We start from the raw sequence: 24,145 nt of genomic DNA on the forward strand, positions 1-24,145 counted from the left end.
GACGTCCCTTTGAAGAGAATAGAATGAGATTTTATTCGTAAGCACAAACAAACAAGACATTACATAATATAAAAGAAAACGTAAAATAAGTTTTTTTTTGTATCCTATCTGGCTTTTACTCCCCGCAATTTTGCACGGGGTGAATTTGCCAATGTCGGTTTTTGACTTTCACACGTGAGGAGAATGTTCGGTAGTCTGGGAGGTGTGGTTGGGAAAACCTAAAAACGAATAATCGTTATGAACATCACAGACAAACACATGACGAATACAAAAATTAGTAGAAAAGCGGGAAGTGGGTGACAGAACGTTAATAGTGCCAACATGAAGGAAGTGGAAGAGAAGAAAACGATATATAAAATAAATATGAAGTATAGAATAAAACATAAATAATTAGACGCATTAGATTATAAAAGATAAGACGCTATTTAGAGTTTAATGTTGTTCGTTTGTATAATATAAATAAGATTAAAGTGCCACGAAATGCGTTCACAACAATATATAAGATAATTGAATTTTGACAAACCTAAATAGCTGAAAGGGAAAGTGCCATATATTAGAAAGGGACAGCATGGTTTGACCCTGAACCGCTGTCAAACTTCGGTTTTGTAGGAAGTTTGCTTTCTGTACGGTAGTAGTATCATTTATTCGGTCAGTGCTGCAAAACCTATGCGGCCGCCAGAGGGCCTACCGCGAACCACGTTCCACGTGTTGCCTCTCTGTCGCACTTGTAAATTCGTACGTAAGTGAGACAGGGAGACAACACGTCGAACGTGGTTCGCGGTAGGCAGCTGCTAACGACGTTATTACGATCCACCCTAGCGTTTCCACGGTGTCAGTTCTCTATGGGAAACTAAATACATTGAAATATTATACTTTAATACACAGTATTTATTTTATATTACATTATAAATATGTCATACTTATACTACAAAATAGTCAAACAAATCGTCGCTATACTTACTCAACCTCATATCTGCAACAATCATTTGATGGAAATGTCGCTTTTCTTTCATTCGGAATACGGGTGTTTTTGTCATCAAATGAGTGTTGCAGATACGAGGTTGAGTAAGTATAATGCTCTATCGGTAACTGGCGACTATTTCCGATCATTATAGAAACTACACTAGGGGTTTTTGCCAGATTTTTTTAGGGTTCTGTACCCAAAGGGTAAAATCGGGACCCTATTACTAAGACTCCGCTGTCCGTCTGTCTGTCAGCAGGCTGTATCGCAGGCTTGGCTAGACAGTTGAAATTTTCACAGATGATGTATTTCTGTTGCCGCTATAACAACAAATACTAAAAAGTACTTTTGAATAAACCCTCGGTGGGAGTCTTGTCCGGTTTTTTTAAAGTTAGTTTTTGTCGACTCGGGTAATTGTAGCTACAAATTAATTCTCGCCTGCGTGTGTCTTCTGATGTCTTAGCAATTCGTCGTTTCGTCTGCACTCGTATTCGCAATTGCTACATTTAAATGGCTTTGCCCTATTATGTATCATCTTGTGTCTTTGTAAGTGTGTTCTCCGACTGAATCTGTAATCACACTGAGTACACTGAAAAGGCTTCTCGCCAGTATGTGTCTTTTCGTGTCTTCGTAACTTAGAAGCATCACTAAACTTGTAATCGCAATGGCTACAGGTGTACGGTTTCTCTCCGGTGTGCATTCTTTGGTGAACTATTAAGTTTCCTTTCCGATTGCACATGTAGTCGCAGTGGCTACATTTAAATGGCTTTGCCCCAGTATGTATCAGTTGATGTGCTTGTAAGCTTGCTTGTTGACTACATTTGTAATCACAGTAGTTACATGTGTACGGTTTCTCTCCGGTATGTATCCTCTGGTGTGTTAGCAAGCTTGTTTTTAGCCTGGAGCTGTAGTCGCAATCGCTACATTTAAATGGCTTTTCCCCTGTATGTATCATCTGGTGACTATTTAGGGTTGATCTCCGACTAAATTTGTCACCACAGTAGTTACACGTAAAAGGTTTCGCGCGAGTGTGTCTTGTTATCTGATATGGTACGCGTTGTTTTCTGCGGGTTTCCTGTTCCCTGGGGCGGACGGTGCTGCTTTCCGAACACACTGAAACACAAATTAAACGTCATATACAACGCGTACAACGAATTTATACTACATTTCGTTTTGAAGTTTTCCTTTATTAACCAGCACTCCTGGTCACGGATACGTGAGAATACAGTAGTGTGCAATATAATAGCAGACAATAATAAAATGAAAATGAGGGGAAAACTATAACTTTAACCACCGAACCACATCCCTCAGTCATGAGGAAACGACTAGAGAGAGAGAGAGAGAGAGAGAGAGAGATAACTTTAAATCACTTCTTGACTTTGTTTTCTAAATTAACTGTAACCTTAAATTATATTAACAAAAAATAATCATGAAACGGCTTTATTAACACACTCACACTGTAAAAAAATATAATTGAGTACAATTATTTGAATTTAGAAACATTTTTACAATGCATATGCTCGAAAAGTGCGTTTCCTACGGAGCCATATCATGCGGAAAGTACTACTTTTCCGCACTAGTGCTTTTTGTTTTCAATTTTTTTACAGTACATATGGTGCTACTTTCTCGCACTCAAAAGAGCACTTTTCGTGCATACTACAACTAACAAAATGAACACTAATAGACCTAATAGTAAAAAAAAACAAGTGCAGTGATATACACGCATCAGCTTTCAGCTGCTAGTGTATTAAACAATATATTAATAATAATATGTCGAAAGTTTAAAGGGACATATGTACTGTAAAACGTTGTACGATACACGTGCGAATAGGTAATTCGCAACTCGTGTCGATTTAAAACACTCCTTTTAATAATTAAACTTATTTGCGATGATATGTTTTTTTATTTACTCGCACAATGCATAGTAAAACTTTGTATGATACACGTGCGAAAAGATGATTTCCGACTCGTATTCCTTTATACACTCGCTCGTGCATAAAATTCCACTCGTCGGAGATCATACACTTTCCGCACTTGTTGCATAAATAGCTATTCTATTTATATTCTACTAGCGACCCGCCCCGGCTTCGCACGGGTGCAATGCTGATGTACTATACATATAAACCTTCCTCTTGAATCACTCTATCTATTAAAACAAAACCGCATCAAAATCCGTCGCGTAGTTTTAAAGATCTAAGCATACATAGGGACAGACATCCATCCAGACAGCAGGAAGCGACTTTGTTTTATACTATGTAGTTTTATTGAGTATAAATAAAACGTTACAAATGTAATTTGTATATTCATAGTAAAATTCTATTCTAAAAAAATTAAAAATTAAATGCTATTCTGAACACTATTGCAAATAGACGCGGAAAAATGATTGGACACTTAATACGACACGACTACTTCTTTAAAACTATCTTGGAGGGGCGGATAGGAAGGAAGCGGGGTAGAGGAAAACCCAGACGCAGCTTTTTAGTACAAGTGAAAGAAAAAGTAGGGGTCGTGTCGTATCAAAAAGTCAAAGAGCTGGCGCAGGATAGGGAAAGCTGGAAGATACTCCACCGACAAGAGAATAACTTTTAAGTTAACGATGATGATGAGTAAAATTCTGATGAGATACGTGGTTGATTACCCCTTTGCCTTAAATAAATAAATAAATTTATAGGACATTCTTACACAGATTGACTAAGTCCCACGGTAAGCCCAAGGAGGTTTGTGTTATGGGTACTCAGACAACGATATATATAATATATAATTACTTAAATACCCATGACTCAGGAACAAATATCTGTGCTCATCACACAAATAAATGCCCTTACCGGGAACCCTTATAGAATCACTCGTGCGTCTGTCCGTCTGTCACAGCCTATTTTCTCCGAAACTACTGGACCAATTAAGTTGAAATTCGGTACACATATGTAAGTTTGGGACCCAAAGATAGACATGTAATGTAAACAAATTAATTTTAAACATGGGGGCCACTTTTGGGGGGTAAATGAGAAAATTAAAAAATAATGTTTATCAAACTATATCGTGTTACATATCAAAATGAAAGAGCTCATTGTGAGAATCTCAAATATATATTTTTTATAATTTTAGGATAAACAGTTTAGAAGTTATTCAAGACAATAGGCAAAAAATGACCATACCTCCCCCTTTATCTCCGAAACTACTGGGTCAAAAATTTTCAAAAAAATACACAAAATAGATCTTTACCTATAGGTCACCGGAAAAACTATTAGAAATGTGCAGTCAAGCGTGAGTCGGACTTAATTACTTAGTTTTTGATCCGACCCCTACGGGTTTTATAAAGACATTTCACATAAAACATACATTGTTTAAATTGTGTAATGTACGGAACACTTGGAACGCGAGTCCGACTCGCACTTGGCCGGTTTTATTTTGTAGGTTACGTGTTGACATGTAATACTTAGAATATTATAAACAAATGACTATATATCTAGATATACATATAGTAGCAGGATAACATAAGAGCACTAACCCGCCGCTGACGAGTCGCCGTCACTAATCACATCATCCGTTCCCGACTTGGCGAGGGGATCTTCATCTGAAACAATAACCAACAGCTGTGTTACATGTAATATTAGTTATATCTACGACCCGCGGTCACAGAATAAGTAATTATCATACAGAACGGCCACGCACCGCCCCGCCCCGATGCGAATTACCTCGCCCCGCGACAGCAGATTGACGGCCGTTTGCCGGCCGCTCAGTACTATCAGGGGGGTGTCACTACGCAGTTTAGGTATATTTGGCCGGCGCACCGCCAGGGCAGGTGTATGGCAGTGGGCTGCCGCTTGGCTCGCACGATAGTCGTGTCAAGTGGCGCTCGCGCAAAATTGAAAATCTTAAGTTACCGAAGTCTTTACTTGTAATGGTTAGTTAAAATAAACAAACATATTGAATATTGGTCGCCCAGAAACAATATTAGGAGCTGACCGACATATTTTCAAAGGAATACGGCTGTGGCATACCTACTTTCGTGAGAATCAGACATACTATCTCCGGCTAAAAATGTTTACAGAATCAACGTTTGTAATTCCTACATATTTATCTTAAAAATAATAAATCAGTAGGTATAGGTACAAAAACTTGTCAAGTGACAACCCCGTGCCGACACTCACAGCTCGGTCATAAAACTGCGGCGCGCAAAGAAGATTCACGGTTCGTGCGCGGTTATAAGTTTCAATTTTGCTTGCAGACGGCGAGTGTAGGTATAATTTTATACCTAAATCTGGCTTTTGTGAAGGAGTGAATTTTCTGTACGGTAGTACTATTAGTTATTCTGTGGTACTATTTTTAAGCAACTTACTCAAACTATGACGCATGACGCGTGTACAGACGTGCCGTTCACACATAGAAACGCAAGTGATTTTTGATGTGTCCGCCCTGTGACGGGGTGCTTTCCAGCACAGCAAATGGTAGCAATTATTGTTAAAATTTTTACACTATCGTAAATACGTATCCATACTAATATTATAAATGCGAAAGTGTGTCTGTCTGTCTGTTAACTCTTCACGCTTAAACTGCTGAACCAATCTAGTTGAAATTTGGTATAGAGATAGTTTGAGTCCCGGGGAAGGACATAGGGTAGATTTTATCCCAGAAATCATCCTTTATGGGGGTGAAAAGGGGGGTTGAAGTTTGTATGGGGAATCGATAAAAAGCAGATTGGATAAAAAATAAGCTACCCAAATTACTAACTCCACGCGGACGAAGTCGCGGGCAAAAGCTAGTAGTAAATATTTACCTGTAACATCTTCCTTGGTCTTCTCTTCGCCGTCCTCTGACAGTGCGACCAGTATGGGCACTTCATCTGAAGCAGAAATAATTAATTATACAGTGTTTTTTTTCGTTAATTTCAAGGGTGCATTCTTGAGCTTAAATTAAGTTACTTTCTCAAAGACACTGGTATTCTAATTAAGAGTCCCCGGAAGGCTCGGCCGAATTGCACCTTCCCATACAAACGTAGTTCTTTCTGCTCTCATTTTAAAACTACGTGTTGGATTGTAATGAAACTTTGCACATACAATGAGCGGAACTACGTTTTTTTATGGAGAACAGAGCTTGCCGGAGACCCTTAACTCCATTTCGGGGACAATAATTTATTTTTATCTGATAAGGCCTCTACGAGCGTGTACACTTGCCTTGGGACCTGTTTCATATTGATAAGTGTTTAGTAAGAGTTTATATGTTTGCTACTAAACGCAAGTACTATCTCTCGGACGATCGATATTCGAAATGTCATTTATAAGTCATAGTTTTCAATTATTTATATAATAGTTAGCACCCATAGTACAAGCTTTGCTTAGTTTGGGGCTAGGTTGATCTGTGTAAGATGTTCCCTATTATATTTATTTATTTTATTTGTTCGAATTAATTATAATGCCCGTGGTACAACAACGCTATCAGCAGCATTTAAGACATCATCATCCATCTAGCGTTGGTCCCGTACTGTGACGGGTTCCACTTTCCTATTTTTTTCCTTCCACTTCGCTCTTATATGCAGCATTTATTTCTGAAAACTAACTATGCTATATAGTTTCCTTAAATATACTTGTACTTAACCATATCCTAAGCCTCAGACTAAACAAACGGGATGTGGCCTGCATGCCATGCAGCAAGCAGCACTGCCGAGCAGGGACCGGCCCGCTATCCCTTATCGGGGTTTTATAAGGGTATTGCATAAGGCTTGACTCACCATACCCTTTGCCAGACGAAACCCTTTGTTTTGCTTTTAAAAACCCTTATATAAAGCTACCGCATTTGAGTAATCGGTAGCCCAAATACCCTTACAAAACCCTTATCATCCGCTCACCAACACCTTGCATATTGCTTATAAGGGTTAGCCTTATAAAGGGCTTCCCTTTTAGCATATAAGCGTGCTAATTTAAGTCATCTACCTTGTTCATAAAGCACACATTACTTCGAATCCGAGCGATCGTCGGCGGCGACGGCGGCGTTCTTTGACTAGGCACGTATTTTCTTTCCTTTTCATACACTACCGTAGATATATACTAATCCTGTCTCTTTCACGCAAAGGGAGATGTCGGGGCTTCTAACCTCCGTGGCGACCTGACATAGACCGACTGACTGACTGGCTTACTAACATACATATTATTTGGAATATTGGAACGACCGACATCTAAATTCAAAATTAGACATGACAGCCAACAAGACCAGTTGACGACTAGTTCTCGACAGATAGCGGACGACGACAGACGCTACATGGTCCTTCAACCTTTGTAAAAAAAATCAAGATATGGAAACTAGAAGTAAAAAGAAAGTCCTCGACCCGCCCGCCCGGGAGCCGTCACCGCGTGCCGGCACCAGCACCCGCGCGCCTTCGCCGCGTTCCGCACGTGGTAGCCGCGTGCCCTCGCCGCGCGCTACGCATAACAGCCGCGTACCGTCGCCGCGTTCCGCGCGAAACAGCCGCGCGCCATCGCCGCTCCCCGCACGTCGTGGTAGCCGCACGCACTCGCCGCTCCTCGGGCGGAACAGCCGCGCGCCATCACGCTCCCCGCACGTGGTAGCCGCGCGCACTCGCCGCTCCTCGGGCGAATCAGCCGCGCGCACTCGCCGCTCCTCGGGCGAATCAGCCGCGCGCACTCGCCGCTCCTCGGGCGAACCAGCCGCGCCCCGTCCCAAATGTTTTCGGCAATAAGCCGAACTCCATCACCACGGCCGGCGCTTCGCGCGCCATCACCGGCTCCGTCGCATAGTTCTACAGCCTGGTCCACCGCAAGTCACCGACGACGACAAACTGCGAGGGACGACGCCGCCGACCGCGTACAAGAACTCCGACGCGAAGCAGAGTACCTGGAGCTGAAAGCGAGGTTACTAAAAGAACAGATGAGGCAAGACTCCGCACCGACGACCACGATCGAGCGAACGCTCACTAAACTACTAGCAAGACAATCGGTCAAAGAGCTGCCGCCTTTTTTCCGGTGACGTCCTAGAATGGCCGATCTTCTATAGCCAATTTAAAACAACGACCCAGTTGTGCAAATACAGTGAAGAGGAAAACATCGCGCGGCTCATGAAAAGCCTAAAAGGTAAAGCTCGCGATGCCGTGTCTGCTTTATTAGTTAGCGCAACTGGCCTCGATAAAATTATTTCGACGCTTAAGCTCAGATTCGGCCGATAAGACCACCTCATTGAGGTAATGCTTTCAAAAATTCGTGCCATCAATAATATAAGGCACGACGACGTCAACGGCCTCATCGACTACGCAACCTCTGTACAAAACATCGTGGCAGCAATGACACTGACAGATGAAACGGGCCATCTAACAAATATCACTTTAATTCGGGAAATCATATCGAAATTACCGTCTATCCTGCAATACCAATGGAGTTTTTACGTTTATGACAGATACTACGACCGTGTAACCATGCAAACTTTGGCCGACTGGCTTATGAAGACAGCGAACGCGGCCACACATATAGCTCCCATTCTTTCTAAGTCCGTAGAAAAGCCTAGCCGTACGTTTGAGCCATCAGCACGCTACGCTTCACCACGCAGTAAGCTCGCGCTAACGACAAAGCAACCTATGACCAGCCGACCCGCCGTGTTCACAGTAAACAAAAATAACAGTAAGTCAACTAAGAAGTGCGTCATGTGCGAAGACAACCACGATATAGAGAAGTGCCCTAAATTCCTGGCCCTCTCTATGGACGCCCGCTGGCAGTACGTGACATCTAGGGCACTGTGCTTTTCGTGCATGTCACCTCGGCACCAGATCTTGGAGTGCTACAACAAAAAAAAATGTGAACATTGCAAAAGATCACACCACACGACGCTACACGCCGAGCCGAAGCCCGCCGAACCGAACTCTTTGATGCCCGATCCGAAGCCCTCATCAGCCGCCGCTGTCGTCACTCACACTAACGTGCAGCCGACTAGTCACGTTATACTCAAAGTCGCCAGAGTGGTGGTCAGTGGGCCGCTGGGATCGGAGAACATATTAGCGATGCTTGACGGAGGAGCCGGTGTCAGTCTTATGGACGATGATCTCGCATGCCGCCTCGGAGTCTCCGGCCCTGCGACGGACCTACGCCTCACGGGAGCATGCAGGATGCAGGCTGCAGCCAAGGGCTCGCAACGCGTCAGCATCAACGTCCGCGGCGTGAAGGTTGAAGACTCCTACGATATTTTTGTCGATACTGTTAAACATTTAGCCTTGCCTATGTATAAACATGATTTAGGTAGGCTAGGGCGTAACCATGATTTAATAAAAAGATTTTACGACGACTTAGGGACGACTGACGACATTGACGAACGACCGTTACTTCTTTTAGGTACTGACAATGTAGACCTTATTGTCACTAGGGAGCTCTTCTCAGGGCGAAACTGCAGTGACTCACTCTACGTGTGCCTCACTCGCCTGGGACACGTAGTGCATGGCAAAAGTCCTAACATTTTGCCTAATGACGTTGCAGTCCTGCATTTATGCGCCTGTGAGGAGCTCAATTATGCAATAAAACAGTCATTTTCGACCGAGGGATTTGGTGTCAAACCGTATACCGACGTTCCTCGATCGAAAAACGACTTAAAAGCCTTAACCATTTTAGAAAATACGTCAAAATTAGTAGGTGACAGGTGGGAGACAGGCCTTCTTTGGAAGGATGACATACCTGATCTGCCTGACAGCTACAATTTGGCGCTCAAACGTCTTGACGGCATTAAGAAAAAAATGTCTAGACTGCCAGAGTTCGCAAGACGTTATTCGGATAAGGTTAAAGAAAACCTTGAAAAAGGTTATATTTCAAAATTGAATGACAGAGACGTAGCTGTCAGGACAGGAAAGACATGGTTTTTACCGCACTTCGCGGTTTTTAATCCTAACAAACCTGACAAGCTGCGAATAGTTCTCGATTGCGCCGCTAGGGTGTCGGGGAAATCGCTCAATGACCACCTTCTAAGCGGGCCTGACTTTTTGACTTCCCTCCCTGGGGTACTGCTCGCCTTCCGCTGCCACAAGGTCGCAGTAGTGGGTGACATTCAAGAGATGTTCCACAGGGTGCTAATCAGGGAAGAGGACAGACAAGCACAGCGACTTCTATGGGTCGATGGTGAGTACGTCATGAACGTCATGACGTTTGGCGCCATATGTTCACCGGCATCGGCTCAATACGTAAAAAACCAAAATGCTCGTCGCTTTGAAGACTCTCATCCAAAAGCCGTAGACGCGATAATCAATCACCACTACGTCGATGACTATATCCACTCCATTGAAACCATAGACGAGGCGATCAACACAGTGGATGACGTACTACGGATACATGCATCCGGAGGCTTCAACATGCGAAACCTTATGTCAAATTCGAAGGAGCTACTGCGACACCTGCCAGAAGATAAGCTTGCACCTGGAGGAGTGAAATTCTTGGCGGACAACAAAGAAGAGCAACTCGAACGAGTCCTAGGCGTTAACTGGGACCCTGAAGCAGACACCTTTGCTTTCAGCATGAAGTTCCACAGCGTCAGCCAAGATCTTCAGTCTGGAACGAAGCGCCCAAGCAAGCGAGAAGTGCTCCGCCTCATTATGAGCGTCTTTGACCCTTTAGGGTTTCTCCTACCGACCACCATCAAGGGAAGACTGATCCTTCAGGACGTCTGGAGAGATGCCATTGGCTGGGACGACGAGATCGGGTCTAGCCATTATGACCGATGGAAGACCTGGCTAAACAAGCTCAAACAAGCGAAGAGTACGAGGATCCCAAGATGGCTGATGACTGAAGATTCCGCCATGGGAGAGCAGGTACAGCTTCATATCTTTTGTGACGCCAGCTCCCGAGCATTCTCGACCGTCGCTTACCTACGACTGCCATTGCTTAAAGGTAAATGGCACCTAGCCTTTGTGATGTCCCGAGGACGCATAGCTCCACTCAAGACCCTCAGCATCCCTCGACTCGAACTTCAAGCTGCTGTCATGGGTGCTCGTCTCTCCCGCGTCTTGAGGGAGTACATTCAATTTGACGGACCTACGACGTTCTGGACCGACTCGAAGACTGTTGTCGCCTGGCTGAAGTCTGACACGGGGCGTTTCAAGCCTTTCGTCGCGCATCGCGTTGCCGAAGTCACCGAGCTGACAGACTTCCGTGACTGGAGGTGGGTGCCGACGGACCTCAACCCTGCCGATGACGCAACGCGCGATGCAGACGCCATCGATCGCTCGAGATGGCTGAACGGACCTGACTTCCTGAAACAGCCCGAAGAGACCTGGCCCAAACCTGACACTGAAGCATCTTTGGACCCCGACGACGTTGAGGTCAAGGCCGTGTGCTTAATAAACAGACATTGCGGACGTGCTCTCCCAGACATCAGACGGTTCTCGAAATATTGGAGATTCGTGAGGTCTGTAGCCTGGCTTCTCAGGTACGTGAGGAACGCCAGACAACAGCAACTAGGCTCTATACAAGCCGGCGAACTGACTGCGCAGGAGCTCGACAATGCCGAACGACTGTGTGCCGCTGACTCCCAAGAGAGAACCTTTGCCGAAGAAATCTCCACGCTACGACGGTCTAACACGGTGAGCAACAAAAGCTGCCTTCGGCAGCTGACCCCGTATTTAGACTCTGGTGGTCTCCTACGTGCCCGTGGTAGGACCGAATCCGCGATAAGCCTGACTGCAGAAGCCAAACGCCCAATCATCTTGCACCCGAAAGATGAGTTTACGCGACTGCTGGTCCGCCAGCAACATCTTGACCAAGCGCACGTGAACCGAGAAGAAGCTCACCTCAACCTAAGATGCAAGTGGTGGATAGTCAGCGGGAGGAATGCTGTGAAAACCGCCTGGAACGACTGCCAGGTCTGCAAGAATGCTCGTGCCAAGCCGTCTCCCCCACTAATGGGGCAGCTGCCGGACATGAGAGTCACGCCGACAGGCCGTGCCTTCACTCATACTGGACTCGATTACTTCGGGCCGATGACTGTGAAGATTGGACGCCGCCAAGAGAAACGCTACGGTGCCCTGTTCACTTGCATGACAGTCAGAGCCATTCACATAGAGCTCGCGAGCGACCTGACAACGACGAGCGCCCTAATGGCTCTGCGACGTTTTATCGCCAGACGTGGATGCCCGAAAACAATATGGAGCGACAATGCGACCACCTTCAGGGGAGCTGACCGCGAACTCACGCAAGCCGTACGAGCCATCGACCGAGACGAGCTTACCCGCTTCAGTAGCCCTCGGCAGATAGAATGGAGATTTATTGCTCCTGTAGCTCCGCACATGGGAGGCTGCTGGGAGCGAATGGTCAGAGCCGTGAAGACTGCGCTGAAAGCCACCCTCAATACCAGGATCCCCAGGGAGGACACCCTCACCACTCTGCTGGCTGAGGCGGAAGCAATCGTGAACGGCAGGCCGCTTACCTACGTCCCCCTAGATCACAATGACGACTTACCACTTACGCCTAATGACTTCCTAATGCCGATGACAGACCGGACAGGAATGACTGCAACTTCCGGAACCTTCAACGACGGGGACCTCCTGCGGCGGTCGTGGCGAGAGTCTCAGAGGCTGGCTGACTTACTGTGGAAGCGCTGGGTGAAGGAGTATTCACCCACCTTGACAAGGCGCGAAAAGTGGTACCAGTCCTCAACCCCCCTCGCTGAAGGTGACATAGTCGTCATAGCCGACAGCCAGTCACCTCGCAACCTGTGGCCGCGAGGAAGAGTAGTGAAGACTTACCCAGGACGTGACGGACAGGTCCGAGTGGCAGACGTCCAAACCGGTCATGGACTGTACCAGCGACCGGTGACTAAACTATGTAGACTTGACGTGAGACCGACGCAGGATTGAACTGACTGCCCTGACTGACTTAAGCGACGACTTAACCTGACTTTATTTGACTCGACAAGGTCAGACCCGGCCTGACATGGCCTGACGTGGTCTGACCCGGCCTGACGACTTGACACGGCCTGACATGGCCTGACTTGACTCGACAAGGTCAGACCCGGCCTGACACGGCCTGACACGACCTGACATGGTCTGACACGGCTTGACGACTTGACACGGCCTGACACGGCCTAACTTGACACAGCCCGACTCGACTAAGTCACGGTGGTGGGAGGCCCCTCTGCCCTTGAGTATTGGCAGACGTCCAATACTGGAGGTGGGGATGTCGGGGCTTCTAACCTCCGTGGCGACCTGACATAGACCGACTGACTGACTGGCTTACTAACATACATATTATTTGGAATATTGGAACGACCGACATCTAAATTCAAAATTAGACATGACAGCCAACAAGACCAGTTGACGACTAGTTCTCGACAGATAGCGGACGACGACAGACGCTACAGGAAACCTTTATAAAAAGCGCTTAAAGATAAGGGTAACCCTTATTAAGGGCTAGCCTTATTTTTGGTTAGCTTTTCGGTAAGGGTTAGTCAAAGGTAGGGGTATGAATGGGCTTGCAGTTCAAAAGGGAAAGTCTTTCAATGTGTTAGCCGTGTTTAAGTGTCGCCCATTGAAAGGGTTTTATCACGGAAAGGGTTGTCCGGTCCCTGCTGCCGAGCTCCAAACAACACCATTTAATACTACAACCCTTGTTTATCTTTTAAACTCAATGACTTTTAGCTACACAAGTAAAGGACAGGTCATATTATTCTACTAGTTATCACCAAAATATTGTTATATTATGTTCAATACTGATCATAATACCTCTTAGACCATTGATAACTGGACTAGCCTTTCAGTAACTTGTCAAAAACCTTGCACAATGTGCCAAAAATCGTATAAAGACATATCCATATGTGATATGTTTGTGTGCGTCAAAATGAGCGTGAGTTGGCTAATGTACTACGTGCTCTAACGAATCGAATACCGGTATATTTTTCATACAAATTAAATTTAATCTATTCAATTTCGGTATCAGGGTTGTTTATGTATATTTTTGCACTTAAATTAGCTAATGTGATCAATCATTCTATATTATCAAAGAAATATTGTGAATGCTATGGGATATTTTGATTTTTAGGGTTCTGTACCTCAAAAGGAAAAAACGGAACCCTTATAGGATCACTCGTGCGTCTGTCTGTCTGTCCGTCTGTCACAGCCTATTTTCTCCGAAACTACTGGACCAATTAAGTTGAAATTTGGTACACATATGTAAGTTTGTGACGCAAAGACGGACATGTAACGTAAACAAATGAATTTTAAACATGGGGGCTGTTAAGACCTATCTTAACAAGTAGCAGATAAGTAGGTATTAGCATACCTAAGTACCTACTTACCTAATCTAGACAGATTAAGTCTCTCAATCGTCCTATGATATGTAAAGGTGACATCTACCGAAACTATTGTGTACTAGTATAAGTGCTCAATAAGCTGTTAGCTATGTCAATGTATGTAATAGTTCCTAACCAATCCGTAGTGTCATAGAGTGGCGCTCACTTTTTCTAACCAGCCTTCTGTAAGCATTAAATTTAGATATCAGTATTTCCCTGCTTTCATTTGGTCGCCATTACCTCCAACGCTGAACAGGGGCCAGTTTTGGGGGGTAAATGAGAAAATTAAAAAATAAAGTTTTTTAAACTACCTATATAACGTGTCATATATCAAATGAAAGAGCTCATTGTGAGAATCTCAAATATGTTTTTTTTATAATTTTAGGATAAACAATTTAGAAGTTATTCAAGAAAATAGGCAAAAAATGAACTCCGAAACTACTGGGTCTAAAATTTTGAAAAAAATCTATAGGTTACAGGAAAACCTATTAGAAATTGCAGTCAAGCGTGTGTCGGACTTAATTACTTAGTTTTTGATCTGACCCCTACGGGTTTTTTAAAGACATTTCACTCAGGTTTCACATAAAAAATATATTGTTTAAATTGTGTAATGTACGGAACCCTTGGAACGCGAGTCCGACTCGCACTTGGCCGGTTTGTAGTTATACCGGTAACGGTTCCTGGCTCCACCTTGTTAGGCTGATATGTGATATATATTGCATTGACAAAAAAGTGTTGTATGTATTGTTATATACTATAAATATATCAATAGACAAAGTACTTACAGAACACATCGATCACAGAGTCATCATTGGCGCCATCATCAGCCCGCTCAGGTTTGACCGCAGACTCCGCTGAACCACAAGCATGTTATTTAATAATAAAAACCGGCCAAGTGCGAGTCGGACTCACACACGAAGGGTTCTGTACCATTAACTATAAAAACGGTCACCCATCCAAGTACTGACCCCGCCCGACGTTGCTTAACTTTGGTCAAAAATCACGTTTGTTGTATGGGAGCCCCACTTAAATCTCTATTTTATTCTGGTTTTAGTATTTGTTGTTATAGCGGCAACCGAAATACATCATCTGTGAAAATTTCAGCTGTCTAGCTATCACAGATCACGAGATACGGCCTGGTGACAGACGGACAGACAGACAGACAGCGGAGTCTTAGTAATAGGGTCCCTAAACCCTAAAAACACCAATACTAAGAAAATCTCAGCTGTCCTAAGTACTATGGAAAACGGAGTGTACTGTGTCTTTCAGTGTTCCAATGTAAAATGACTTGATATTGGTAACCCATATATGTGTTGTTTCTAAGCAAAAAGTCCCACTTTGTGGCTTGCATTCAGGATGCTTTGACAGGTTATTCGTTTAAAGATACAAACAACTCTGGTATGGTAATCAATTCAATTCAATATATTCTTTATTCAAATAAAACTAACTAACTAATTGAAAGGGAAGGTGGCTCAGCTGATGTCTGTGCCAAAAAGGCCTAGCAACAAGCACTTTTAAATTACCAAGTTTTAAATATTACCTTAATCTAAATATCAGAGCAATTTATTGATGCAGTTATTATTATTCTTAAAAACATTGAATTATTATAGATATGTCAAACTTAATAATAAGAAATCAACAAAGTGGGACATTTGACTAGACTTTAACACATCTTCTTCTTTCTTCTTTCTTCTTTTCTTGGTTAGTGATTTCCAAAATTTAATTCAGATCATTATTTTCATTGACACAACAAATACATATGAAGTAGAGATAGTAAAAGTAGTTATTCAAGCCAACCTTCAACAATCAGTGCTTGCAGCTCCGCCTGGCTGCGTTGCACTTGCAGCTTGAAGTCGCTCGCGTCTCGCAGGCGGCCCACGCACGACGAGCAGATGCCGCATGAGCCCGCGCCGCCCACTACCAGCTGCATGTTAAAACAGTCATATCATTAGGTAATATAGAAAGTTAGTGTGAAAACTACCAAATGTTGTCGTCCTATGGCTCCCCAGAGGTGCAAAGGGCCTTCACAAGCTCGCGCAACGCCTTCCTATCTTCAGCGACCCTTCTGGCCTCGCTCCAGCTCAACAAACTACCAAATAGTAGTCGCTAATAACTATTTTTTTAACCTTAAAATTATTGACATTATTGTTATTTCGCCGCTAAGAAAATTGTAGTACTTACATGTATATTAAAGCACTCCTTGAACAAATCATACAATGTTTCTGTTTTGCCGTTATGTGTGTACGGTGTCGTCAGGTCCTTTTCCGGAGGACACTGGAGGCAGCAGCGACAAGAATCCATCACGGTCGCTACACTGTTTGTAAATATGCCAATCACCGGAACTAGTATAAATAAAACAAAATGAATCGCTATTTCGTGTTTTGTTTAACAAACTATCTAACCTCAATCTCATTTCAATTCAAATTCAATTTTTGTGCGACATAATCAGACATAATTTATAAAATGTATCCCGTCGCGATTTGATACCACTACGTTATAAAAGGCGTATCTCTTATAACTCTTATTAGTCTGTGGGCGGATTCTCATACATATCAAGCTAACAGAACCAGTTTGGATGGCAAATCAATACCAACATGTACGCCAGAACCATCAAAGAACGTGGACTTGACAGATAAACAGCAGTGACGCTTTGTTTTGTTTGGTTGGCAGTGGTTTGCCACGCAAACTCTATACAAAAGTTTTTTGTTCTAGTTTCGTTAGCCCGTGCGGCAATCTTTTATTATCTGTTCTAAAAATGTCAAAACTCAAAATCAGTATTAGTAGTATTAGTTGAAATCAGTGCACTCAGTGGTATCGCATTCGCATGTCATTTTGTATTTCATACAATAAATAAATTATTACATCCTCCGATACGGCAAATGCAGTTGTTGCGAGTCCGCCCGAGTTATCTTCAGTACGCGGGCATTCTTTCAAATTTATTGACCAATAAATGTCTGGTTTTTCGAAGATAAATGTAGATACAGATCTCAGGTGCGTATTTCATACATATTGTATACATTTTTAGCATAAGGGCACCTATTCGGTATTCGGCCACTTTGCCGAATATTCGGAATGCGGCCGAATAGTAGGAACATTCGGCCTAATACCAAGTATCTGTTGCACCCAGGGCTCGGAACCGGTATTTTTTAAAAACCCCGAAATAGCCCAATATTTTGTTTTTTTATGCTCATTACGTAGGACTAAATCATGTATTTAGGAAACAATTTTGCATTATTAGAACGTCCCATTAAAAATGAAATTATAAACAAAAAAACGAAAAAGAACGTAATAATACCGGTATTTTTGTATGGAGCAAATACCGGTTTCCGACCCCTGGTTGCACCTACCTAAAAAGAAAAAAAAATTGGCAATAAAATTAACCAAAAACTAGGTATATTTAACAATTAAAATGTATTCTTGGAAAGTTGTCAAATACGAAGACCCATTTTTGAGCATTTGTTGATTAGAAAATATTAAATGTTTGTCATGGGTCTGATTTGAATGGCTCTTAACTACATTCATTAACTTTGTTCAACAAAAAATATATCTTAGCAAACATTGTGCTTTGTTGGCGAACGGTTTTGATGATAATTGTGGCTCAAAATGTTCGCATGTCATGCCGAATATTCGGTGCTTCGGCCGAGATAGGGGCCGAATAATCGGTATTCGTTCGGGCCATCTCTACTTATTACATCTATCATCGTCAGACACTTTTTGTACGGAAGTTGGTCAACAAATGCTACCAACCTAGTTAGCATCCTAACAGTTTTCTGTTTCACGTAATATCAGGATACCGCACCAATATACATAAAAATTAAAAATAAATATACTTCCACAATTGACATTTCTTAGGTGCAGAAATATGAAATATTGGATATTGTTAATGTTCAGTCACAATACTGCACTGCACTTCCTACCTTTTATAATGAAACACTTTACTTGACAACTTAATACTTATTTATTCCAGGGCACCTTAGACACCATCAGTAACTGGTCGGAAAAAGCACAACAGCGGGAGTTGTGGAGATCAAGGGGAGAGGCCTTTGCCCAGCAGTGGGACTCTTTAACGGGCTATAAAAAAAAAAGGGCTGTGCAAAAATTTACTACATTCAACAGTTAACAATGTTTGGATGTTTCGTAAGCAAGCAAGCTAATCAAGGTGGCTATCGATCATCCTTTTTTAGGGTTCCGTACCCAAAGGGTAAAAACGGGGCCCTATTACTAAGACTCTGCTGTCCGTCTGTCCATCCGTCTGTCTGTCACCAGGCTGTATCTCATGAACCGTGATAGCTAGACAGACAGTTAAAATGTTCTCAGATGATTTATTTCTGTTGCCGCTATGAAATGAAATGAAAATCTTTATTTCAGGTCTGTCGGCCCATATTTTTTTTTTTTATAAAATAAATATTTAAGTCGGCTCCCATACAACAAACGTGATTTTTTTGCTGTTTTTTTCCGTAATGGTACGGAACCCTTCGTGCGCTAGTCCGACTCGCACTTGGCCAGTTTTTTTTATGTACTGGCCTTCTTAAGCGAGCATTAGACTAGTTCAGATATCGCAGTGTAATGACAATTGCGTGCAAGTTCTTGCTAGTATAAACTTTGATTTAAGAAAGTGACTTGAGAACAGATGTAATAAATCCTATGTTCTTACCTTTGTAACTTTAAAGGCTATACGAGTAAAGTGTATTGAGGAAATTCCGAAAATTACTAAATTCTAGAGTTCATTTTCATTACAAAATTTATACCTTACCTTACCTTATTTAACCTTTAGGTATCATTAAGAGAATTGAGTTGGATGATTACACACACAGCTGGGCGTTTTCTAAAATAAATATTGAAAACCTGATTCTCACAGATCCTGGTGTTTTTGGGTTCTTTCAACTCAGAATCACTAGCATATTCAATCCTGATAATAAAAAAAATGTCCCAAAAATTTGTATGAAAATTGTACATTCCACTGTCAGAATCATTTGTACATTCACGCCTCATACATGAAGAAATGTGTCCCAAAATTTTGTATAAAAAAATATTTTTCCAGTGCATACAAATAAATAAATTATTTATACAAATTCATACAAAGATCTGGAAAGGAAATCTTGGGACATATTTTTTCATATATAAGGCGTGAATGTACAAATGATTTTGAATAATAAAATGAGCCCAAGAAGTCAATATTTTGAAGACATGAATGAAATGTATTTTTTTTTGGAAAACGCTCTACTAACTTTAACTAAATTAAAAACCGGCCAAGTGCGAGTCGGACTCGCGCACCGAGGGTTCCGTACTTTTTAGTATTTGTTGTTATAGCGGCAACAGAAATACATCATCTGTGAAAATTTCAACTGTCTAGCTTTCACGATTCATGAGATACAGCCTGGTGACAGACAGACAGCGGAGTCTTAGTAATAGGGTCCCGTTTTTACCCTTTGGGTACGGAACCCTAAAAAGTCGAAACTACACCCTACATTAGAAAATCATTTCAAATTACCTGTCTTCAAGCTTGTCTGATGCAAAGCATTAAGGCCACATTAACCCTTAAATGCATAATGATGTATAATATGCATCGTATATTTGATGGTCCGTGGCTCAATATGCAGCTATCCAAAATCACATTTATTACTTTTATACAGCATGACACTTCTATTTCAATTTATTAAAAAGTTATACAAAAAATCATGCATTTAAGGGTTAATGTATGTATGTATGTATAAACTCTTTATTGTACAAAACACAAATATGGCACAGAAATAGGCAGTACAAAGGCGAACTTATCCCTTTAAGGGATTTCTTTCAATATTTTAATCATGGTTTTTCTGATGGGTCATGTCTATAAATATGTTTTGTGTGCTTAAGGTTGGTACGCCAGTATTTCTTGCTTATGTAAACGTATTATCCCAACGAAAATATAAATGTGAAATGAGAGCTAAGTTCATATTAAGAATATGTTTCGTTGTTGACTTTGCTGGCAGAAGAATTGATATATAGAATTGAATTCTGCACTCATAGATATATATATGAGTGCCAAATTTTAGCTCTTGGGCTTTAAAGTTCAGGAATTGACTTGGCTAGTTTTTACCTTCAGGCTATATTATACTTATATACGTTTCTTTCTTAAAATTTAGTTTGTTGATATAAAAACTAGCCAAGAGAAATCCTGTACCTTAGGCTAGCAGAATGTGTTGATTAAAACATTTTAAACAATATTGAAGAAGTTGTGCCGAAAAACTGAACTAAGTTTTTTCAGTGTCTTCGGACAGTAGCGCCGCCCGCGCCAGGGAACAGCCCGAGATGGCTTGTGCCGTGGTGGACGAGCGCCTCCGCGACGACGCGACTGTTCACAGTGAAGACAAACCATGTGGATACCAGAGGATACACACCGGAGAGAAACCATTCTATCACTGTAGTTACTGTGATTATAAAACTCATAAAAAACAACACATACAAAATCACCTAACAACACACACTGGCGACAAGCGTCATAAATGTAGTTATTGTGACTACAAGTGCAGAGATCGTTTTTCGTTACGAAGACACATGAGGAAACATACTGGCGAGAAACCTTTTACTTGTAGCTACTGTGATTATAAATGCACTCTGAAAATAAACTTAAAAACACACCAGATGATACACACTGGAGTAAAGCCATATAAGTGTAGTGTTTGCGACTACAGGTGCAGTCGAAAAGGAAACTTGATAATACACCAGAGGGTACACACCGGAGAGAAGCCGTACAAGTGTAATCATTGCGATTACAAGAGCAGTCAAAAGTCAACCTTACGTACACACGAAATGACACATACTGGCGAAAAGCCTTTTCAGTGTAGTCACTGCGATTTCAAATGCAGTCGGAAAACAGATTTAAATAAACACCAGATGATACACACTGAGGTAAAGACATTTCAATGTAGCTCAGTAGCTATTTTTCATCTATGAAAGAGCCGTTTATTTCATGAATCCTAAATTTTTTCTGATATGATTTTTTAAAATAGATTATAAAACCAATATTCTGTGACATTTAACACCTTCGCGCTTTGAAAACATATTAAATTACATTTATAATCGGGTCTATCGCGAATTTATTTTTTAACCTTTATTTACCGACGTTTCGACACAGGTTTCACTGGTCGTGGCCGCGGCTATAGTTCGTTTTTTTAGCATTAGAAAGAAGGTAAGCGATCTTGACGTATCTTTTTATAAAGAATCACTTTTGAAAAATAAGACAGCAAATACGTTACAATTATAAATCATTTACGATCTTTTACATTCTTTTGGTTTCATAAGTAATATAAACTATTTTTTTTTAAAGCGTTCTTTCAATATTTTTCAATAAAAAGACACGTCACGATTATTTACCTTTTTTCTAATGCTAAAAAAACACACTATAACTGACCCCCCTCCCCTCACCAATAAGCGATAGACCCGATTATAAATATGATTGAATACCAATGTTCTATTTAAGAAACCGATAAAGGCCTTTACCAAAGCGCTCCAAACACTATTTATCCAAAATACTGCAGACAGCAATAAAATACTGTTTTATGTCAATCCTACTTCATTTACATCTGCTATAAAGACTTCTACTGCTACTCAAGCACAGAAAACCGCCTAGGTGGTTGGTCTGTGTACCCAAGTCATCATGTGTTACAATCATTGCAGGTACTTCGTGCAGGCATTATGGAGCATAACACGCCAGCGTGCAGTATGGAGGCAGAGGAGGTGTGTGTGAAGGCGGAGCAAGGAGATGTGTGTGTGAAGACAGAGCCAGAAGAGATGTATGTGAATACGGAGCCTAGTGAAGTGTGTGTTAAGGCAGAGCTCGGAGAGGTGTGTGTGACGACAGAGCCCGGAGAGGTTTGCGTGAAAACGGAGCCTAGAGAAGTGTGTGTTAACGCAGAGCCCAGAGAGGTGTGTGTGACCACAGAGCCCGGAGAGGTTTGCGTGAAAACGGAGCCTAAAGAAGTTTGTGTTGAAATAAAGCAGGGACAGATATGTGTGAAGACGGAATCCAGAGAAGTGTGTGTGAAAACTGAGCCCGGAGAGGAGTGTGTTGAAGAGGCCGGAGATGTGTGTGTGAAGGAGGAGCGGAGGTGCGATGACGGTGCGAGCTCGCGCGAAGTGAGCGCGGCAGCCGCACTAGCTGGACTGTATACCGACCATAAGGTCAAGGACGAGCTCGTGATGGGCCCCGAGGAGTGGCACCGCCCGAAAGTGCTTCCAGGTCAGTTTATAACAAATTCATCAAATTCAAATCAGAGCAAATCATTTTGGTTAATTGCATGTGAGGTTGGTTAGAAATTATATTAAACAAGGAAAGATCAAGAGTGAGGTAGGAAAACTAGGAAAGCATTAAGGCCACATTAATCATGGTTTTTCTGATGGGTCATGTCTATAAATATGTTGTGTGTGCTTAAGATTGGTACGCCAGTATTTCTTGCTTATGTAAACGTATTATCCCAACGAAAACATAAATGTGAAATGAGACCCAAGTTCAAATTAAGAATATGCTGTGTTGTTGACTTCGCTGGCAAAAGAATTTATATCTATATGAGTGCTAAGTTCTAGCTCTTGGGCTGTAATTAAAGTTCAGGAATTGACTTGGCTAGTTTTACCTACAGGCTATATTATATTTGTATATGTTTCTTTCTTAAAATTTAGTTTGTTGGTATAAAAACTAGACAATTCAAATCCTGTACCTCGCGCTAGCAGAATGTGTTGATAAAAACATTTTAAACAAGTCGTGCCGAAAAACTGAACTGTTTTTTTTTTCAGTGTCTTCGGACAGTAGCGCCGCCCGCGCCAGGGAACAGCCCGTGATGGCTTGTGCCGTGGTGGACGAGCGCCTCCGCGACGACGCGACTGTTCACAGTGAAGACAAGCCATGTGAATACCAGAGGATACACACCGGAGAGAAAACATTATATCACTGTAGTTACTGTGATTATAAAACTCATAAAAAACAACACATACAAAATCACCTAACAACACACACTGGCGACAAGCGTCATAAATGTAGTCATTGTGTCTACAAGTGCAGAGACAGTTCTTTGTTACGAAGACACATGAGGAAACACACTGGCGAGAAGCCTTTTACTTGTAGCTACTGTGATTATAAATGCACTCTGAAAATAAACTTAAAAACACACCAGATGATACATACTGGAGCTAAGCCATATAAGTGTAGTGTTTGCGACTACAGGTGCATTCGAAAAGGAAACTTGAAAATACACCAGAGGGTACACACCGGAGAGAAGCCGTACAAGTGTAATCATTGCGATTACAAGAGCAGTCAAAAGTCAACCTTACGTACACACGAAATGACACACACTGGCGAAAAGCCTTTTCAGTGTAGTCACTGCGATTTCAAATGCAGTCGGAAAACAGATTTAAATAAACACCAGATGATACACATTGGGGTAAAGCCATTTCAATGTAGCTACTGTGATGAAAACTTCAGTCAGAAACCACACTTAAAAATACACTTGATGACACATCCTAGAGAGAAACCATTTGAATGTAGGGATTGCCACTACATATGTAGACAGAAGAAGCGCTTTCTAGCTCACCGACGAACACACCGGAGAGAAGCCGTACACATGTAGTCATTGCGACTACAAGTGCGAACAAAGGTCAAACTTACGAAAACATGAGAGGGCACATACTGGTGAAAAGCCTTTTCAGTGTAGCCACTGTGATTATAAATGCCGTGATAAATCAAACCTAGGACTTCACCAAAAGAAGCATACTGGGATAGAGAATAACACTAGAGCAATAGCAACAAGTACAGCCTGAAACAGCACATGCGAAGACACCAAGTTTTTTTTTTTTTTTTTTTTTTTTATTATTTTATAAATACGTTTACACGACTTTACAGTAAACCAATACGTCATGAAACTAACACATAACAACATAGAATCATTA

General features: G+C 42.1%; 2 protein-coding genes across 2 annotated transcripts; one reads left to right on the forward strand and one right to left on the reverse strand.

The window, feature by feature from the left end:
• Positions 1–1,022: 1,022 nt before the first annotated feature.
• LOC134750976 (zinc finger protein 501-like) lies at positions 1,023–16,667 on the reverse strand. The gene is made up of 6 exons (XM_063686277.1): positions 16,406–16,667; positions 16,022–16,148; positions 15,010–15,078; positions 5,739–5,804; positions 4,470–4,535; positions 1,023–2,074 (listed from the first exon to the last, which is right to left on the reverse strand). Exons 1-6 carry the CDS (start codon positions 16,523–16,525, stop codon positions 1,389–1,391), a joined length of 1,134 nt encoding a protein of 377 aa, XP_063542347.1. The 5' UTR covers positions 16,526–16,667; the 3' UTR covers positions 1,023–1,388.
• Positions 16,668–17,005: 338 nt separating this feature from the next.
• Positions 17,006–24,036, forward strand: LOC134750958 (zinc finger protein 84-like). Its single transcript, XM_063686252.1, has 5 exons — positions 17,006–17,215; positions 18,192–18,383; positions 20,472–21,115; positions 21,884–22,445; positions 22,997–24,036. Exons 2-5 carry the CDS (start codon positions 18,347–18,349, stop codon positions 23,824–23,826), a joined length of 2,073 nt encoding a protein of 690 aa, XP_063542322.1. The 5' UTR covers positions 17,006–17,215; positions 18,192–18,346; the 3' UTR covers positions 23,827–24,036.
• Positions 24,037–24,145: the final 109 nt, after the last annotated feature.

The sequence above is a fragment of the Cydia strobilella genome, chromosome 21 (genome assembly GCF_947568885.1).
Source record: "Cydia strobilella chromosome 21, ilCydStro3.1, whole genome shotgun sequence".
NCBI lineage: Eukaryota > Metazoa > Arthropoda > Insecta > Lepidoptera > Tortricidae > Cydia > Cydia strobilella.